At 43.7% G+C, this 21,776-nt stretch overlaps 1 protein-coding gene across 1 annotated transcript in view; it reads left to right on the top strand.

Annotated features, from left to right (window-relative positions):
* The window catches only part of LOC115330883 (medium-chain acyl-CoA ligase ACSF2, mitochondrial), a 115,647-nt gene that overhangs the window by 75,254 nt on the left and 18,617 nt on the right, over positions 1 to 21,776 (top strand). Inside the window, exons 11-13 of the mRNA XM_029992919.4 lie at positions 8,112 to 8,188; positions 8,285 to 8,392; positions 15,466 to 15,611. Of these exons, the coding sequence (XP_029848779.4) occupies positions 8,112 to 8,188; positions 8,285 to 8,392; positions 15,466 to 15,611 (331 nt within the window). The remainder of the gene's footprint in view (positions 1 to 8,111; positions 8,189 to 8,284; positions 8,393 to 15,465; positions 15,612 to 21,776) is intronic.

Below are 21,776 nucleotides of genomic sequence, written 5' to 3'. Positions count from 1 at the left end.
TTCGTGTTTTAATAGCGCTATGGTTGGATTCATCCTCGTGCAGCTGGTTCAGTGGAAGCTAAAGTAAATGTTGCGCAGTCTCTTTTGTAACCTTCTTGGTAATTATTTAAGAATAAAAAATCGGGCACATGCACTAAATCGAGCGAACATTCGAACAAGCGAAAATTAGTTAACGTACTGCAAGAAGACTGCACAGAGGGTCTCGTTAAAAGAACGTAACGGTATTCGTATTAGAAAGACACTGGAGTGGTTCCTTTAATGAAAACAATGTGTGAACTGTCTGTTCAACTTCTTAATTTTTGTACGTTTCCGGTGGTGTTTTGCACATGTTTCCCAGTTCACTTTAACCTCAGGTGCTAATGGAAGCAAGAATAAATTCGTAAAAATGGAAACGAGGCTGGGTTTTAGTGGGGCTTTCTGCAACTTAGACGTGTTTTGTATGATTATCATAGTCTGATGATTAAGTTGAGACGGACCTCGTCGTAGCAATGCAAGCCCGCATTGCTTCTCTGTCCCAAGTGAAACACTATTCTCTTTTCTCAGCGCATCATCGACATGACGAACGCGCCGATCTTTGGTGCGCCACCGGTTCTGTTTAGTAATATCCGGTTTGATCCAGTCCTTTCTCTTGCGAGGCTGTGCCGCTGTATAAAGACAACCGGAGAACATACAGCGAGCGTCTGATATCTATCATAGAGCGGAGCCAAATGCGACATGCGCGTATCCACCGAGAAAACTGCATATCACACCGCCCGTAGTTCAATGACGCAGAAGCGAAAAAATACATGACCCGTGCATGGGCATAAAAAGTAGAGGAGGACGCGCACTGCGGAAAAGGAGGAGGCCGAATTGTTTCTAGTTACAAATGAGAACTTTCCGTGGGGGCCAGCGATATAAATGCTACCGGAAAGCGTGGGCGAGGAAACGTAGTGTGAAAGTCTCACTCGCCGTATGTCAGGCAATCACTGCGTCACAAGAGCGAACTTCACTATGTGGCATACGGCCATCTTTCTAACGCGTCACATGGCGAACTGGCGGTTCGTCGAGTTTGTCAGCTGGTCTTTAAGCCCGACACCCCTGGACAACGAAATGCCCTAAAGGCGGCAAAGCGTTTCGAACTGGCATGTTTCTTTACAATATTGAACAAAAATGGGGAAGTTGACTCTTATCAGACAGCTACAAAGACGCTCCTTCGGTATAAAAATTGGCGTCGCTGCTTTAAGCATCACCAGCGTGGGCTACGTGACGCTCCATGGCCACGCTCCTGTCCCTGCGACATACAGCCTCGAATAACAAAGGATCGTGAAACTAAAAATAATACTTTAATGGGGCAAGCTTTTATAATCACACAAAGTATGAAAAATTATTGGAACAGCGGAGACAAAAGGCCACAGTTCCTGTCCGACATCGGCTTTCCTTAGCTGTCCATAGTCTGGAATCTTCTAGGGCAAGACCGCTTTTATTGTTTAGTGATTAAATGGGAACTTTATAGGGTCACACGGTTATTGGCGGTCGGCCGGAATCGGGGGCACGGTATTGAGACGTTGACTAAAACACCCTACAACCTCGCTGGACATGTACCACCATGGTGCATGTCCAGATGGTGTTGCACGCTCATGACTACAGCGCAATAAAAATTATAATGAAAATTTAGAACAAGAAAATAAAAAAATATGTTTTATTTTTTTTTTGAAAGACGAGGTAAAAAGTATCAGTCGATGCCAGGTTCCATGTATGCTGATGACATAGTGCTACTAACCGATAGAAGTATAAAGTTTCAGCCGTTATTGAATACATGGGCTCAGATGACAACAACTTAGGCTTGAAATTCGGTAGTGACAAATCATTGGTCATAGTGTTCATTGGTGACGGAATGGCAAATTAAAACATTCGAGGGTTAGATGTTGAGCGAGTCGATTATTAGATGTATCTAGGAATAGAGACTAACGATGACATAGCATACTTCACGGAACACGCAAAATGTGTAACTGGTAAGGGCAACACAAATGGAGCTGCAATACAAATATATAGTGCTTTCGAACTATAGCAGGTATGAGGTAATGAGGAAGATCTGGAAAGGAGTTATAGCTCCGAACCTGACTTTTGCGTATGCAGTTTTTGTGCATAAAATCGGACGTTCACACAAGGCTAAAAATAAAGCAACGTGGAGTAGGTAGATTGACTCTGGGAGCACAGAGTAAAGCACCAAACTAAGGTGTGCAGGGCGATATAGGAAGGTCCTCATTCGGGGGAACGGAAGCTAGCAGTAAGACAGAAATTTATGATAGGCTAAAATAAATAGATGCAGAAAAATGGACACGAATATTTTTTTAGGTAATTACACATGACAAGCGTCGATACAAAAAGAAGACAGCGGACATAAAAACTTATATTCAAATATGTGGGCAGTAGCATGGAGGCAGGTGAGAAAATAAAAGTTCAGATGAGATTTGAGGGAACTGAGAGAGATATATTGCAAGCAGGCGTCAAGACTAAATCGCCCTTCAAAATGTCGAGATTGTTTAAGAAAGACATCAATAAGGAGCCAATGTTTGACAATTTTTGGGGGAGCTCGTAATGCTCGAGGCGAGGACGGGAGTGTTGTGGACTAGGTCATATAGAGCTAGATAACACAAAGTAGATACGGCGCGTGGAGCTTGTGGAGAGGAGGAGCAGACGGCTGAGCACTCGATACTTTACAGTAAGGGATTTCAGGCCGTAATCGCTGAAGTGGCGACTAATTTACCAAATGCACTGGGATTTAGGGATAGTGAGGTAAACATAGAAATGGGCTAGGTGGAGATAACCAAGAGGGAATGATTTGATTGCTGGCCTAGGTCGAGGAAGCAATGAATATTTTCTTATTCCATTTCCGGCGACCCGTAGGGCGAAGGAGTGGGCACTCGGTTGGAGAGGGTCGCCAGCGTCGTGCGGATCGTATATCGTATATAGCTTTTAAATTTAAGAATAAATATCTATAACCCCCGAATTAAAGGATTCAGCCGTATCCCTGCGTTCATCCATCCGGCACGCGCTCCTTTGTTTGTATTTTCGACCATGACTGAAAAATGTTGTGGAGCGGGACTGCGCGATGAGGCAGTTCCTGGGGACTCGTCTAATGAATGTCTAATGACAAGTTGATTCAAAATCGTACATAAGAAGAGGGGTTGTGTCTCAAAAGCTTTTGAAAAAAAAAGAAAAAACATAACGAGAAAACTGAAAACCTTGTTTGCATCGTGTTTCTAGTTCTCGAGTTTTTTTTTGTTTTTTTTTTACTTCTAAATGACCGAAGACGAATTTTTGAATTGGGGCGTAAGTTACAGGTCGCGTATTTGGTAGCATCTAAGGGCTCTGACGCCTTCCACAAAAAAAAAAAAACAAAAAAAAAACTGTTTACACAGATTTATAAATTACATTCAATGCGCAAGATGTTGATAGAAAGGTTGTTATTTTTATTTGTTTCTAACGAAAATTAAGAGTGCCTTTGCGATAAGTTACCAGGATTGGATCATAATGAATGTTGTAACATTCAATTTTATTTTTTAAAATATATATTAAATGAAAACTTGAAAAAATGCCTATTCCACAAGCATGGGATCGTTATGCTCAAATAAAGTTATATTGTCGAAAAACAAGCTTGAATAGAAGAGGAAACTCTAAGACTAAAAGTAAAAGTTTCGACATAATTTTTGGAAAGAGAGACACTTTTAATGGGGTCATGCAAAAATGTTTGGACTTCGATCAAATAATGGTGGCAGTTGTACCCTGTCACGCCTGGATTAAAGAACTAAAAAATGCTTGCGAACGTTGGTTCTTTAAAAAAAGAAAGGTAAAACACTTCACGTGTCAGAAGCTTCCAACCGCTTTCGACTCTCTCACCGTCTTCTGAGACGCGTGCGCAGTGAAGGGCGATGGAGACACGTAGAATCCGGTTGGGTTCTCTTTCAGAGTCTCCAGCGCGCTCGGCGTCTACTTACGTTTTACATGGACACCTTGAAGGTTATTCTGAGTGAAGGGGAGATTGCGAGAGGGGAAAGAGAAAGAGAAAGAGAGCGAAGAGCTTGCCTCGCCCTTCGTTAAGGAAGTTGACACCGACGTAGTTGCAACGCGGACGTGTTCAAGGAAGAAATAGATTTTTTTTTTCACTTCGAGCAGATGGCGCCACTAAGACAAAATATAATACAACTTTGGCTGCGATGGGGTGTTTCTGGCGCTTTTATTCATGGTGAAACGCTAATATTTATGAAAGTTAGCATTAGATTGAGCATATAATTCTGTCTTTGCTCTAACACAACGGAACCGCGATATTTCACAAGAATAAGGCAGTTCCTCCATCCCTTTCGGTAGGATAAGCAACGCAACAATTAAAAACTGCAAATGTGTGCGAAGTTAAAATAGTGTAATCGTGCGTTTAAGTATTTTCCATTCTTTTTGTATAAGGTGCCATCGCTATAGTCTAAAGCATCCAATGAAAATCGGATCTTTTATATAGATTGGCCACATCAGTCCATGCATTTAAAAACCACGAAAGGTTTAAAGTTCTGACGCATAGGCGGGATATGATGTGTAATATATTAAGGTTTCGCTAGACATGCCCAATTCATTAGCTTCACAAAACTTAAATCACCAATAGATGTATTCCTTAAATTCGCTTATAAGAATTGAAAAGTTCGAGAGAGAGAGATGAAACTTTATTATGCCCAAAGAATATGAGCAGGGGGCCTCAGTCCAGGCCCCCTCTGGTGGCGTACTCCAGAGAGGACTGGATGTACGCAGCCAGGTAAATTCGGTCCGATAATGTGGTGGCCGTAGTCAGCCACTCGGGGTTGGGGGGGAAGGACAGGGAGGCGGGGTTAGGGAGGGGTGGAGGCGGAAAATGACAGATCCATAAGATGTGATGTGTATTTGGGCGGTCGCCACAGTGGATGCAGGGGGGAAGATCCTCAGGAAGTAGACCTCGTAGAAGGTGGATGCGGGCTGGGGTGGGAAGAGTGTTACTCTGGGCGTTGCGCAGGATGGTGCCTTGGTGGCGTGTGAGGTGAGTGTGAAGGGGGGAAAAGACTCGACGGGCTCGTCTATATGACTCGAGGGAAGGTAAGGCCACGGGAAAAGTCTGGGCAGATCTGGGGATGTCGGGTGCCCGGTGAAGCGTTTCGCGGGCGAGCAAGTCTGCCTTCTCGTTGCCCGGCATGCCCCCATGACCTGGTATCCAAACAACCTCAACGGGTGATAGTAGGTCGCGTTCTAATTGTTCTGCGATGGCAAGCGGAAGCGAGTTGTGTATAAGTCGCCGGCAGGCGGCCATAGAGTCGGTGAATATGATGGGAATAGACGAGGTAAAAGAGCCTGAGGAGGTATATGTGATAGCCGCTGCAATGGCGTGTAGTTCCGCCAAGCATGGGTCCATGGGAGGAAGAACGGCGGTGTGTATTGTAGTGAAATGATGATCAGTGACCGCTATTGCCGTGCGAGTATCAGTCGTACTGGCATCTGTGTAGAGGTATGTGCGTTGAGGAGTGCGGGCGGTGAAACGTGTGAAAAGCCAATACGTTGAGCGCGTCGTGCTAAGTTCGAGACATTTCACTTCCAAACGTTTATCCGAAATAATAGCTTAATTGACTGAGACCAAATATTTTCCATGTGCCGACGGCCCTAGCATAAACATTTTGCCTTTTCCAACTCTCGCGTCTCCACGGACAACAAACCTTGTAAGAATGTATGCGTGTCCATACCTACTGACATTCGTTAATTTGTTTAGAAAAAGGAAAACGTGCAGAGGACATGAATACATACAATTATATCGAATATATGGCAACTCAAGTTCACGTAGGGTTTAATGTCACAGGACACCTCTGTTAACGCGGGGCGCAACATTACTCCCAATACTTAGCTATTTGTTTAGCATGCAATTGAGATACCCGTTAATGGTTTGAGCTTTCGTCCTTAAGTGGCATTACCAAATGTTCTTCACAAAACTCAGAGCTTTCCATTCTTTGGAGTCGTGGTGGTGAGCCATACGTGCTGTGACGTCCTGCTGGGGGTGTCAGGTGCCGGTAGCGGCATGGGGGGACCACTCAAGCATCAAACCTTCTGAAAGAACCGCAGGTGGACGGAACTAAAAAAAAAAAAAAACATGACGATTACATTGTTCAGATAGTCACCACAGAAGACTAAAAGAAATACTTTTTTTTCACAAAAACTGATCCAGAACATGTGGCCCACTGCTGCGACGTAAAATAATAGCAGAAAGCTTTTATACATGTCAATATTATTCGGTACGGTACTTGTGGACGAAAACTGGAAATAGGGACATCCCTCAATTTTATGTAAACCTATTTATTGATACTTAACAGTCAACCTTTACCCGACTTTAACGTTGCTTTGGGGTCACAAAAAAAATTGCCTGAACTTGCGTTTTTAGTTATTTATGTAATTGTTTGTACGGTGCTCTTCAAACGTTGCGCCGCCACTAAGTTACCTAAATATTGATTCATTGCCGGCTACTCAATGTTAAAATTGTCCATGCAGTAGCTGGAATAACTTCGCCATGCTAGGTTATATTCTGGGATCACAACGACACCACGTAGTTTGAACGGTAGGTCCTTAAATAACGAGAAAATGGCCAAAACAACCAATGCGAGCTTTTTTTAGGGAACAAAAATAGGGAGGGTTAAGCAAGCCCGGCTTCTCGTTAGCCTTAGCTTACGTGACGAACTGGCAGTTGAAAAAGGACGAAGTTTCGCGCTAAGCCTCTCGGTCCATGAGTAAGAGCTGTCCCTGATGCCACGGTATCCCGAAGAAGACTTCCAGGTAGGGATATTTATAAAGTCGTGATTTATTTTACTCAATTAGGGAAATGCTTTCCTTGTGAAATCTTTTATTTTTTTAACTAAACAAGATGGCCGTGTTTATTAAAACCAGCATACACTATACATAATATGCTTCGTCATTTGTTAAATTGTAACCCGCCAACACATCGAGTAAGTGCCAAGAAGTAGTTAACGAACAGAAAAAAATGGCTCATCACCTGTCTTTGCATCTTAAGATATAACTTCAAATATACCGTATTTTCGAATCAGCGGATTTATAAATATTAACTATATATTACACCTGTTTAATTCGATATTTTCGTCACGCGGCTTCTTCATGCAATATATATATATAATTAAGGTCTTTAAAAAATGATGTCGAATTTTTAACTTCTTACATTTATTTTTGTATTCAAGGGACTTTTTGGCCAAGATAAGATCTTTGTCTTTAACAACCTTGTACTGGCAAATAGGTGCATGATAGAGCTTTAATTTAATATGTATGCCATAAAATTGAACCTTATAAAATATATCTTCCACACTTAGTAAATTATCGTCAAGGAGGCAAGGTTCTGAATTTTTTCGTAAACATAAATACATCTTTTTATACATTTGCATTTAATGTAGTTTAAAAAGTCGTGCAAAAAGGATCTCCTTCATGCAGAGGGTATCTGAGTTTGACGAATCTCCAGAATACTCTACTCGACCTGTGACGATCGCATAAACACCAAAATGCGTCTTTGATCATTCAAAGAAAAAAAAACACAAATAAAAAGTATGACATAAAAATCGGCTTCTAGTTTCGTCCAAGAGATGAATTTTCCCAGCAGAGCCTTTTTCTGAAAAGTCTATGAAAGTTAACTTTTTTATCCTGTACTTTTTTATATAAAATCGCCCCTGAAGAACTGTTCTCGTCTAGCTGAACATGGACATTCCCTGTATAACATATGATAAATTAGCGTGCTGCCGAACGCTGTCACAACATTGAGCTATTAGGTAGCACTTACATAACGACGGCAGCGGCGCCAGTTTTCTTCACACGGTTCCCTTTCTAGTGTCTGATAGCAATCTGGAATCGGAGTCAACACTCTAATGAGACTGCGACGTATATTTCACGGCCACTCTGCTGTACTGCATTCATCAAGAGTTTTCGTATGGTGACGGCTTCCCTGGTGTTGCCAGGTCCTCATTCGGTTTTTCTCTAAACTTTGCCTTCATTCAACCCTGCTCTTGTTTTATCTTTAATTACCTGTATTTACTTATGTCTTAAATACTTTTTGGCGTTTGTTATTTATTTCGCAGCGATTATGTCTGGGTCCGTGTGTAAACCTGCCATTGTGGAAAGGATAAGAACGAGGATGAACGCAAAAGGTTTATACGTATGTAAACACTTTTTTCAGCCGTCTCTTCACTCGCCATGCTTTACAGTTTTATTGGATTTCTACCTGGTGCCTCAAAATGGTACGACCTTTCAGATCATGTATGGTGCTACCGAGACCAGTCCAATCTTCAGTAGCACGAATCCCGATGAGCCAATGAATCTCTGGATTCGGACTATTGGGACACCGCTGGACCACGTTGAGGTCGGTAAACAGCGGGCGCTGCCCACTTTCGACAACCCCAGGAATAGTCACTGCCATCCATATTCACTCGAATGTTTTGCTGGAGTTATAAACATTTTCATAAATTGTCGCCCGGTAGTATGCCTGAAAGAGGAATGACTTCAGGTACTAAATTTCGGAAAGGCACAGGAAAATCACGGTTTCACTTGAAATCTTCTGCACATGTGTCTCAGGCGTTATGAGCATCAGTACAAGTATGTAGTGACTCTACATGCAGCGAAATAGTTTTTGCAACCATGGCAATTTGAGATCCAAGTCATGAAGTTTCTGCTTCACCAAGCTGATCACGAGGAAAGCGATGAAACATTTACCGGAGATATTTGTAACAGCCACTTTTTTATTCGATTTTCGTAAGCTGTAATTGTGCACGTGTCCATATAATGACATATTTTCGCTCATAAACATGACTGAACAGTTTTCATGTTGCTGGTGTTTTTCGACATCGTAGTAAACATATTTGTCTGCTTTGATTCCGATTCCCGGTAAAATAGCGAACCTTCCGATTCCTAAGTTTGAAAATGTCTGCAGGGTAGTTGTGTTATTTCGAAATCTTATTTTCGTTAATCTAACTCTGCACTTCACAAGTTCCCTTTTGAACGGCGGATATTTCTATTCCTCAAGGCATTTCCCTGCCTTCAGGGCTCGCATAATCTATTTATGTTTTATTCCAAGCTTTGTGTGTTTTAGTTTCACCTTTAGTCACATTGAAACTCTTTTCTGAAAAAAAAAACAAGTGTTTTCCTCGCCATTTACAGGCAGAGTAATACATGGATGAATAAAAAAAAGAGGTAATGTAAATAAAATACAGTCATAGCTTAACGAAGTCTGCGTCTAAGCGAGACTCGCACATAAGTAATAAACAAATTACGTACTTCTTCGAGAAGTTATTTAAACAGCGTATCGTGTTTACGTAATTGCATTACCAATATCCCAATGGGGTACTGCCTTGTCGGAGCTAAGCGTGTGTGCCTGTTTGCATCTGTGTATATAAGTGTCTTTTTTTTTCGTTTGTCACTATGTTACGGTGCCTGGAAACTTTGAGGTGTACATTTTGCATCCCATTCGGCGACGAAGTGCTCAAAAACGCGTCTGTTAGTTTGTTTGTTTGTTTAACATTTCAGATAGCATATAAACGCAAACAAGAAAAGTATGGTCGCCTCACACACCTCTAAAGGAAAAACACAGGAATTGAATAGTTGCAAAGCATGAACATTATTTCAATACATGAAGCAAGCACTTCCTAAAATGAAGTTGGTTAGGGATGAAAATGTCAATGCCATCTGATTCCAGATGATTGAAGTAGTTTTGCAGTCGGCCCGAGGGTGACGTGAAATCGCTGTAATTGACGTGGAAAGTGCGACTAGAACGAACATTTCTACCGGGTATATGATAGTTAATAGATGTGACCTGAGCTAATATCGTGATTAGAATGTATGCATTTAAACAAGAATAAAAGGTGGCGCGAGCATCGTCTTAATGCAAGGTTAGTGATTTGCAATTGTCTAAGCACTTCGTTGTAATCATATAGATCGTGTGATGGGGATCTAAAATGATAAGTTCTGTCAAATCTTTTCTGTACGCGTTCCACATTATTGGAAGCTGTAGCACTAAGGCTGTTCCAAATCACAGTGCAGAAGTCATGTTTTGGAAGAACTATGTTTCGATGAAGTACGTAGAAAAGGTAAACACTTGAAAAACACTTACTAAATCTTGAAATTGCACCGAGAAGACAAAAACAAGAGCTCACAACGTATGTCGCGTACGAGTTATAGTTGAGTTTGGAGTCTAGCATCACTCCCAGATCTTTCACAACAGTAACTCGAGTAATCGACGAATTTTCTAACCAGTACAGAAAGTGAGTTGGATTAGTCTTACGCGTGAAAGATATCACATTTGTTTTTCCGATGTTAAGATCAAGCCCATTATCTTTACACCATAGACAGATGGCGTTGATATCTTCCTGCAGTAGAGCACAATCATTTAATGACGAAATATTTTTATATATCTTGAGGTCATCAGCGAACTGCAAGAGGCTCGAATGGCGAATGATGTCTTGGACATCTTTAACAAATATATTAAAAAGAAGAGGTCCCAGATTGGAACCCTGGGGTACTCCAGATGGCATAGGAAAAAAACAAGACCTAACATTTGCGTAGCCGACACAGATTTCTCTTGCAGAAAGATAACTTTCAAACCAAGAACAGTACTCGTCGCTGAGACCAGAAAGAGAAAGTATGTGTAACAGTAACTTGTGGTTTACACGATCAAATGCCTTGCTACAATCAAAATGCACTGCGTCAACTTGCTCTCGAGAACAGATTCTGGAGCAACATCATTTAAAAAACACGCAAGATTTGTTTCAACAGACCTGCCGCTCAAAAAATCATGTTGAACTTCGAGGATTAAGTGCTTAAAACAGTGTGTTAGATGCTTATGAATGATTTTTTCGAATACCCTCGAAAATGCGGAAAGCACTGATATCGTTCTATAGTTTGTGATATTCGTTGAGGTGCCTGATTTAGGAAGAGGGATTACCAAGCCCTTTTTCCAGGCGGTCGAAAAGATAGACTGCTTCAGCGACATAGAAAATATGTGGTGTAGAATGGGAGCCAGTAGGTCGACACACCCCTTAACTATAAAATTCGGTATGCCATCAAGGCCACAAGATTTTTTAGATGGGAGCTGATGAATTGCCCAAACAAAGTCTGCAAGGTCAATTGTCGGAGGAGGAAAATGGTTAAGAGTAGTTAGTAAAATCTCTGTGTTTTCGACACTGACTGATGAATAGGTGGACAGGAAAAACTTTGCGAATTGATTGCATATCTTATCAGGATCAGAAGAATATGCTCCGTCAATCATAAGTGGAGCAGGACTCGACCTATCTCGAGTATGCTTTTTAACCAATCGCCAAAAATCCTGGGGACGCTTGGAAACACTTCCTTCGACTTGTCTACGATAACCCTCTTTATCGCGCTTATACAGTTCTTTAACCGTGGCTCGGCATATTTTAAACCTGTCACAAACTTCGCTGCTGTTAGTTGTGCGGTAAAGACGGTGCAAATGTAACTTTTTGCGCATTACGCGTTTTAATTCGCGAGAGAACCAGGGGGATATCTGTTTGATCGATCAGTTTGTTTACGAGGTATAAAGCTGTGCATGCCGGTCATAAAAATATTGGTCAAAGCAGTGACCGCCTCGTCAATCGAGTGTAAACGAAGGACGTCGTCCCACGCATACGCAGCAAGGAAAAGATAAAAGTCAAGATGTGAGCCGTTGGCGTAATCAAACCGAAATATGTTTTTGTGGCTCACGGACGAGACTAGCACGTCTACCTTAACGGAAAATGGAACATGCCATATATCGGCCGAAACAATTGGATTGCTCACTATTGCAATATTGTAAGTTTCAAGATTAGTAAAAAGAACGTCCAGAGCGTTTTCACATAAGCTTGAAGGAACTTCGCCACGGTAAAGATCGCATTAGAACGTGATGAGACGCATGCCCTCCAGATAGAAACATAAAGAACGCGTAAGAAACGAGCGATGAGGAAGAAAAAAAGCTCTTGCCATTATTGGGTGAGATTGGGGGGAAATAAGAGCACGGGGGTACATCTGGTCAGTGAGCGGTCACACTAGGTGCGTCAAGAGCAGACGAACTTGCACCCCGTTCTCTTCCCGTGCCTCGAAAGTGGTTCCGAAAGGGCAAGCAATCGCATTACGGAAACCGATGCGTCGTAGTCACAGGTATCCTAATTCTGGCGATAATTTGTTTTTAGATATTGGCAGCCACCTTTACGTTCAGCGCCATGATGCATGATATGTAGCAGTTGGTATCAACTCTTTCTAGAATACACGAAACAGTAGTAACGGCGGGTGGAGTGATGAAAGGCCTCAAATCCTACAATTCAGCGGTGAAAGCGACCTGCTGAATACGCCATGCGACATCAATGTTCCCGCCATATTTAGCTGGGAAAATTAACGGGTGTGTACGTCCGTCATTTCAGGTAACGTGACGTTTATATTCACGCTATATTAGAAGGAGAAACTTACTCGGCGTGTAGGTCACATGATATCAACTTTCCGCCAAGTGTAGCCGAGAAACCGATTGGTGTGAAGGTTTGACGTCTTATCACGTGGTAAAGTTTCCCGCTGAATTTAGTGAGAAAATGTTTTTCTTGTTTAGATCACGCGACATGGTCACGTGGCATTACTGTTTTTATCGAAGTCTGCGGGAAAACTGTACTTGTGCATAGGTCACTTAGAGTCAAGTCACGCGTCAATAATTTTACCTTGAAGTTCAGACGGGAAATTGAACTGGTGTATGTGAGACCAGAGGTTAGGTCACGTGACGTGAATTATTCTTCTAAATTTATTGTGGAATCTGAAATTGTGTACAAGGCTCATGACCGGTAACGGAACATCAATTTTCCTGCTGAATATAGCTGGAAATTAAGCGACGGAGGAACGGGTTGACGAACATAACTTGGGACTTTTGGAATGGTGTGGGGTGAAAGCTGTATTGTATGTATTGCAGTGAAAGTTGTATGATCGGTTAAGTATGACCCGCATATGTGATTGGATGTACTGTTCCTGGGGATTGTTTGCTTATTGCTTTAAGAATGCACACTGAAGTTAGCTTGGTGACAGTGAGGTTTTAACATATTCGTTTCAGATACAAGGCTTGTTAATTTTTCTCGCAAGGCACGTTATTTTTCGCTAAGTACGAGTTGTGAACTCCATGGGAATTTTTTGTCTTATTCTTAGGTGTCTGATGAAGCGGTCCGCCTCTAGACAAGCGGGAAAGGGCTGCCGGCTTCATAGCGGTCGACAAAGACACACGATCACTGCGGAGTACTTCCACATATGTCGCAAGGAGTTGATATCTGGAACAGCTAAAGAAACGTTTGATAACATTTGCAAAGCGTGTTTTACAGTGTATCCTCGGCAGAATAAAAACATATGCAGATAACGTTCTGACGTATATTATTTTTATCGCTTCATCGTCTCCTCTGAAAGCTATGCGACTAATTTCTTACATTGTATAGTCGGGGCTACGATGCCATAAATTTTATATTCATGGCTACGATGCCATGAATTTTACATTCATGGTTACTATGCCATCCGCAGCTGTAGATCTAAATGCTGTTGAAAAAACAACTAAATTAAGTTACTTCTTATCTTCATTTTCACCCAAATAATCGTATTAAAAAAAGTCCGGCTCTGCGTGGTGAGTTACTAACTTCCAAATTTATGAAAACATATAAGATATATGTAGGCACATTTTAGAGTAGATTTATCTTATAATATCAAGACGTACCCGTTTCAACAGCTAAAAGCATCGCTTCTTCTTCCGGCAATCAAATCTTGTAAGAACTACTTAGCGCGGCGTATGAAAAATGCGCAAAGCTTCGTATTTTTTTTAGGTTAAAACGTGTACAGTATCAGCGTTTAACGTAATTTTGAGTCGAGTAAAATGTAAAGAATAGCAATAGTCAGGAAGCAAACTACTAACAACCGTCAGAATGTGGCGAGTTACTTACGATTTATATTTATTTTACCCATTATGGCAGCGAAAATAACCTGAGTATACATTTGGCAGCGAAGTCCCGTTAGCCTAACAAACTGCTTCATATTAGCGCGCAGAGTCAATTCACTCAAAACTCTTGTCTCACAATGTGCCCAATTTTTTCTCGAAGACACATCCTGATAGCTTAGAATGGCCTTCTAACGAGGCAATAAATTGGATGAAAACAATGAATATTAAAAACACATTGTGCATGGTTGACTCTTTGTATTAGCGTACATTGGAGATGTGCCGTTTTTCGTTTGAGGTTTTGCTATGCTTGAGTTCGGGACTCCAGCCACTTTGTTCGCTTGTTTGCTGTTAATTTATTATGTAGCAGATTTGTGAATTTTGTAATGCCTCTCGAACGTTTTCAGTATTTAAAAACTTACAAATTCTGGTTTGTGGAAAGAAAAGGCAACCCAAGGGAATAACAGGGCTCCTCCGCGAAGGTGCAGGCTTGCTCTCTCCGATTTTTCCTCTTTCCTCGCTACTGCCCAAATATTTGTGAGCTTTGATTTTGAACTTCGAACTTTGAAGACAAATTGCTAAAAAAGAACTTCGTCCTTTTTGTGTTGTTCACAAAGCAGCAGAAAAACCTCAAACTCAACTAAAAAAAAAAAAATATGGCCAGCGTCAGAACGGGAATTTAATTTTATCACCTGCTGTGGGTGGATATGCCTGTGTTTAATGTGAGCGAATTCATACAAGAGAAAGTCCTTCATTCAAATACCCCGAGTTTTTGTCTCCGCCCGTGATCTAAGCGACACAGGAACTCCATACTGCGGCGCAAACGCCACAGCTCACGAACACTAAAGTCGGTGGCGTTTTAATTCTTCAGGGAAACCTCTTTCCTACTTATTTCCACTTTAGCAGAGCGAGCGCTGGAGAGGAGGTCGCCTATTCTCCGCTGTTTGCTTTGATAACGTCAAATGGGTGAGAGGTGTTTCCCCTGAACTCTCAACCTGTTACCGACTGTTCTCTCCTTGCTGCCTTTTTCCTGTAATTCTGAGTTGCATTTATAGCGCCGTCAAGCTTCTTTCAGCGATTAGTCAGCACCACTTGCGAACCTCCAAGACACCTTTACTTTCGTGTCGCGTTTCGACAGACTTTGAGGGCATTTCCGCCTGGTGGCAACAATACGCAGGCAAAGTACCGCTTAGAATGCATAGCTTGTCTGAATAGTCTTTATTTTGTGGCTTCCTCACTCTAGGGACCTCGATGCTCAAGCGTTTTCTGATGAGAAATTCTACAGTTAGATTTTGAAAGAATACTGTGATTTAATTGGAAGCTACTCCGAAAAAGATATTGAAGTAAACTACTACTTACAAACATAGGAGAGTAATTGAAATTAACTCAATTATAAGATACTGCCGTTACTTCAATAGAGTGGTTTATGTACGGAAAACTCCTGCGCAGTAAGTCCTTCAAAATAAAATTCACAAAATATACGACGCCTTCTATCACTGCAGGTGAAGGTTGTGGACGCCGAAGGCAGGATTGTTCCCGTGAACACGGGGGGAGAGCTGTGCACCCGAGGTCCCCACGTCTTCAAGGGCTATCTTAACGATGAGGCCAAGACGAATGAAGCCATTCGGGACAACTGGTACCACACGGGGTAAGGAAAGCAGCAACGTCAGTTTTAGTGTCCACAGCTGTGACGAACGCTTCCACACTGCAATAGAAGAAAATACACATAGTTAGCATGGTGTAGCTTTGTTATGCTGTATGCTGAAAAATAAGGCGCGAATCAACAGAGCCAGGTAACGTACTTAATATAAGACACATCTTAGTTCTTGAAGACGATTCAGCAATGCACTGACGGACGCGAGAAATCTCTGCAACATTTCGGTTTAGCAACATCCATTTTGTATATCTAAGATGTCACCAAATAAATCAAAAGTAAGTATACCGTAATAATCATCAGGGAAACGAACGGTTCAGTAAAGCCACTTATATCATAGCCGATTTTGTATTATGAAGGGGTAATGTTACATTTTGCCGCAGTCGACAGGATGCTATTATGTGGATTACCCTCACGGCATAAGACAAAGTCCAAGGTGTGCTGATCTTCTCGTCTGGCAAGCCGAAAGAAGAAGAGGCGTCTCCGCTACTAGGTCGGGCCACTGCTCCAGATTTCATTAAACTCGTTTGTGAAAAATCAGGAATGGATAATGATGCTATCATACGGAAAAATACGTTAAAGATCAACGTAAGGGCAGCATATTCCGAGGCCTCGATTAGGGACGCCATTGAGGCGGGCCAAAACATTCCTCAATGATATCTTTTAAACCCACCCAAGACAATACCCTAGTACGTCCACAATACAATTTACAAGCCAGTACGCAAGGTGACTTCCCAGTCGGTGTTTAATGCGACTTATGAAGCGCTCCCCAAGACGGCTTTCCGGCCAGTTCTCGAGGCAAATTTCAAGCCGACTTCGCTTTGTGAAGTCTTCAGAATGCACCAAAAGAAAACTTCTCCAGCAGTCCCGACAGCGGTTTCCCGACTGGTCTTCAGGCAACTTCCAAGGCGATTCTGCTCTAAGAAGAATTCAAAGCGCAGGTGGTGCCAACCCCGTAGACCCTAACTACTTGGTCTACCAGATCCCTACACGCGAAACAACAACAAATAACACAAAAACAAACAACTTCTTCAGGCTATTGTGGGGCTTTCAAGAAACCAGAAACATTCACGCTTTCAAATGGTAAACCTGAGCTATTTCATGGCCAGTCAACAAACTCTGACGCGTGGCTGTCCTTCTGTGAGTATGCCTGCCAGATAAACGGCTGGCACTCTAATGACGACCGAGTTAAAATACATGCGACGTTTTCTCACTTGGATGGCGATAAAGTGGTGTGAACTGTACTTAACTGGCCCTCTCAATGACTCTTGAGAGAAGTGCAAAAAGAGTTTGCCACCTGTGTTTTCAGAAAATATCGTGAAGAACTGGGATAAGGCGATATTCTGCAGATGCCAGATAAAACAATCGCATAGACGAGGGCGTACGGTCCCGCTCAGTGATAACAAAAGAGACTGCCTGCTTGTCACAGTCATCACTTTGGCACATAGATGTAAAAGGAATAGTTTTAAAGGCTCTTGTCGAGAGCGGCGAGTCAGTGAGAATAGTCAGCCAAGAGGCGGTTGAGTACTGAAAGGCTCTTGAGGGTCGTAGAGGCAATGAGCATAGCTACGTAGGTAAAAAAATATATACAAGATATTTATTCATTTCAATATTGAATATGAGTGCAAACAAATACAACCGAAGCTCTAGTGGTTAATGGACTGAAGTATGACTTATCACGTTCTCTGCAGATATGACGAGAATGCATATCAACATATACTGGCATGATATCATTAAGGTATCTTATGCAAACATTGCCGGTGCATTAGATGATATACTCATCTACCGCACCGGTAGATTATATACTCCTCAACTTCCCAGAGGTGATATATGTTGGCAAATACCCACCCGCCACTACTTTATTGAAGTACCCTTCGTGCTGCCGAGTGACAATTTGATGGGTATGCGGAAACCATACATCTTGTCATTAGAAAGGAACGGTGGCTGAAGAAAGAGTTCCAAGACTTGTTGGATGCAGGCTATGAACCAAAATAAGACGGATCACAACAGCTATGAACAGATTATCGCGTGATCAATCGTGAAACATAAATTTTCTCGTTCCCGATGCCGAGAATCGACAACATCATCAATGAGACAGGCGGAAGTACAGCATTTTTTTTAGTATTCACCTGTGTAAAGGACTTTTACCTTTTACAAGTTCCTTTAGGGGATGAGTATTAGAGATTTACTGCATTCTTAAGACCATTTAATGTATATGAGCGCATCAAATGATTCCCCATCGGCTGGAAAATTTCACTATCATGGTTCCAAAAGATGAGGAATGGAGTACCTAGTCGATTTTGGGGGAAAGTTAACTAACGTCTATATGGTCACGAATGCGCGGCGACGATGCGGCGACGAAAACTGAATCAAACTAAACGTTGAATGGGGCGAACTTCTGCTCAGAACAATATAGAAAAGACGCGTCGCACGCGTCAATGGCGGCGAAAGAGCAAGATCGAACGCTGGGCAAGACCGATCCTGCTCGCCACTCAAAGGTCCTTGTGTACATGCGTGGGCTTTTTGAACAATCGGGGCAGAAAATTTTGCCCGTCAAACATTCTGACCTCAAACAAGCAACAGAATTATCGAATTTACCAGAACGCGACAATTAGAAAAAGAAAAAGGCGCCTCCGCTTCTGGGCATCGAACCACGGCTCTTTGCGAGTAGCCACATGCGGAAACCGTTCGGCTACGAGTGCCCTGCCTACTTGGCCAGCCGGGCACGGAGCACTACCCCCCCCCCCCCCCCTTTCCTCAAAAAGTGCATTGGCGCGATGCAACACAAAACAAAGCAAAGAAAATATAAGGACCGTAAACTTTAGAGACATTTGGTACGCTAAACTCCGCAGTCCTATCGAGCGTAGAGTCGCTTGTGTCGAAAGACGTGAACCACCTCGGGTCCCGGTCGGCTTTGCGGTGATGTCTGCGTTCCGTAGAGCACCACTTCGTAATTAAGATCCCCGAGGCGTCTAAGGACTTTGTATAGTCCAAAGTAGCGCTTTAAATAGCCTCTCGCTCACACCGGGACGTCATATCGGTGTCCACACTCACACCCTGCCTTCTGGTTGGAAGTGAACGTCCGGACGACGAATTTTGTAGCGGCCAGCGTTAGCACGTTGCTGGTCTTGAATCCGGACTCAGGTGAGCTGTCGGATTTCTTCTGCACATTGCGCAACCACCTGGGCTTCATCACTTCCGTCGCCATCTGGCTCGTGAGGTAGCATGGCGTTAAAGGAGCTGTGCAACAATATCAGGGCTTTGCTTAAGTTATTGTGGGAGTTGATGCCTGATACTTCTGAAGTGAACTACAGAAAACAGATTTTGCCTGAATACCCTAGTTTTTATTTAAAAAATGAAAAAGATCCAAGTTTTTGCCGCCTCTCAACTCGTACGTCGTCTTCCGGGTCACGTGCGCAGTGACGTTGATGGGGTAGGCGCAGGGTTCCGGAAAAGTTCTCTCTTTAGAGCCATCAGTGAGCAGCAAGAAATAATCCGCTCGCGACCGCGTGACCACGTGCTGGCGGGCGCCGCGTGAACAATATGGTGAAAGGAGGAAAGTCTCATTCGGGTTCGGTGATACGCGTCCGGCCCTGTCCCCCTCCCCCTTTGGCTTCTGGTGGCTGTTCGCTGTAGCAGAGAGAGCTGACGGTTTTGTGGACCTAGGCAGGCACGTAGCCAGGATTTTGTTTCGGGGGGTGGACCACCCACGACAAAATGTTGTATGATGGGGAGGGGGAGAGGAGGACCCATGCAAAATCAAAGATTTCGGGGGGGGGGGGGGGAGGGGGGGGGGGCGGGCCTGGCGCCACTAAAACTCCAAATAATAAAAGTTTTGTCGATGATACCAGGTTTTTGACTCATTTATACGTACGTTAGAACGACAATATTTATTGAACAGTTACCTTTTATCGAGCAGGTATTCGCACAACTTGCTGTCTTTCTACAAGATTCTCCATTGACGTCACACCGCGTGTTTTTCCTGGCCGCCGCTCGCGGCTGCGGGTCGGGGAATATTCAAAGTTTTGCCTCACTATTACGCGGCGGAATCGCAACATTTCAATGACAGGATGTGTGTTTTCTGTCATTTGTGGCAGGGTGAAAAATATCAAAAGCAGAAGATGCCAATTCTTTCAACGTTAAAATCGTTGCACAGCTCCTTTAAGCATCATGGTCACTTTGCGACCACGCACCAGCTGGACTGGTGTAGCACAAGTAGTCTCTTGAACCGCTGTGTTGAAGGCGAACGTGACATAGGGCAGGACCTCGTCCCTCGCCTTGTGCTCCACGTCGGCGCACATCGACATGACGTCGGCGATGGTCTTGCTTAGGCGTTGCGTCAGCAGATTAGTCTGAGGACGGTAAGCTGTGGCTTGCCGGTTGTTGGTATGGCGGAGACGGAGGATCTTTTGCCTCAGCTGTTCCATGAACGATGACCCGCGATTTGTAATCAAAACTTCGGGAGTGCCATGCCGGAGGACAATAAACTTGATGAAAAACTTGGCGAATTCCACAGCAATCCCTGAAGGAAGCGCTTTTGGTGTACCGCGTGAAATAATCTGTGGTGACGACCATACAGCCGTTTCTCGCAAACGGCTGTATGGTCGTTTCCGACACGCCAGGACGGCGTGGACGAGGGAGCAATCAGATGCAGTAGTCCTGACGGCTTCGTTGGTGGTTTCTTGTGTCGCTGATACTCATTGCATGATCAAATGTAGAGGTGAACAGTCTTCGGTAACCTCGGCCAGTAGTACTTTTCCTAAATCCCAGCGAGCATCTTGCTGTAGCCAAGGTGCCCAGCCGTCCTGTCGGCATGGCAGGATTGGAAGATTTCTGCCCGAAGACTGTAGGTATTACCAGCAGCTATTCCGGGTTGCTGGGCCCGAAGTTATTTTAGAAGAGAACACCTCGTCGAATGGCAAAGCTTGACAAGTCTCGGGAGAAAATGCGGGGACGACACTTCCTTGACATTGTAGGTGATCAATTGCGACACGGAGTTCGCAGTCGTCACGTTGAAGTCCTGCCATGGCGGCTACCTTGACAGCGCCGAGAATACCTTCGTCCTCGTCATCGGTTCTGGCAGGTGGTGACTCGATGGGAGCGCTGAACAAAACGTCGGCGTCACTGTGTTTGCAACCGGATTTCTACGCAATGGTAATATCGAATTCTTGCAGTCGGAGAATCCAGTGGACGAGGCATCCAGAGGGATTCTTTAAGGTCGCGAGCCAGAACAGCGAGTGGTGATCTGGGACTACGCGGAATGGAATATCATAAAAGTTCAGGCGAAACTGCGTTATCGCCCAGACGACAGCAAGGCATACTTCTTTTGTCGTTTAGTACTCGAACTCCGCCTTAGAGAGCGTCCGACTTGCGTAAGAAATCATTCGCTCAGTGCCCTCCTGCCGCTAAACCAGAACCGCGCTAAGTCGCGTATTACTTTCGTCGGTGTGGACTTCCGTTTCTTCGAACTGGTCGAAATGGCCGAGGATCGGTGGTGTCTGGAGTCCCCGCTTGAGTACGCCGGATTCCCGCCGTTGTTTTCTCTCCATTGGAACTTCACTGCGTCCTTTGTTAGATGCGTGACTGACGCAGAAAGCTTGGGGAAATCTTGAACGAAGCGCCTATAGATGGCAAAGTGACCCGGGAATCTTCTAACGGCCTTGTTGTCCAACGGTGGTGAAAATGCGGATACGGCGCGGGTCTTCTCGTGGTCTGGGCGAACACCTTCGTTGTTCACGACGTGGTCTAAAATCTTCAGTTCGTTCATAGGCGAAACCACATTGCGCGGGCTTGAGGGCGAGTCCCGCAATCTTGATTGCTTGTAGTTCAGCTCGAAGGCGTTGCAGGTGCTCGTCGAAATCTCGCGAAAACACAGCGACGTCGTCTAGGTAGACAAGGCAGCTCTGCTATTTCAGACCTGCTAACGCGTTGTCTGTTCATTGCGCGCTGAAAGATTCCGAGTGCCGTACAAAGTCCAAAATACATTATTTTAAACTCGTACGATCTGTCGGGCGTGACAAATTCCATTTTTTTACGGTCTCGCTCATCGACTTTTCTCTTCCAATAGCCTATATTCAGGTCCTTTGACAAAAAATATCGGGTGTGGCGCAGCCGGTCCAGGGCGTCGTCCACAGGGGTCAGCGAGTATACGTCCTTTTC

Source organism: Ixodes scapularis, unplaced genomic scaffold (genome assembly GCF_016920785.2).
Source record: "Ixodes scapularis isolate PalLabHiFi unplaced genomic scaffold, ASM1692078v2 PGA_scaffold4__175_contigs__length_147842914, whole genome shotgun sequence".
NCBI lineage: Eukaryota > Metazoa > Arthropoda > Arachnida > Ixodida > Ixodidae > Ixodes > Ixodes scapularis.
The sequence above is the reverse complement of the archived record's forward strand: the minus strand, read 5'-3'. Positions and strand labels throughout refer to the sequence as shown.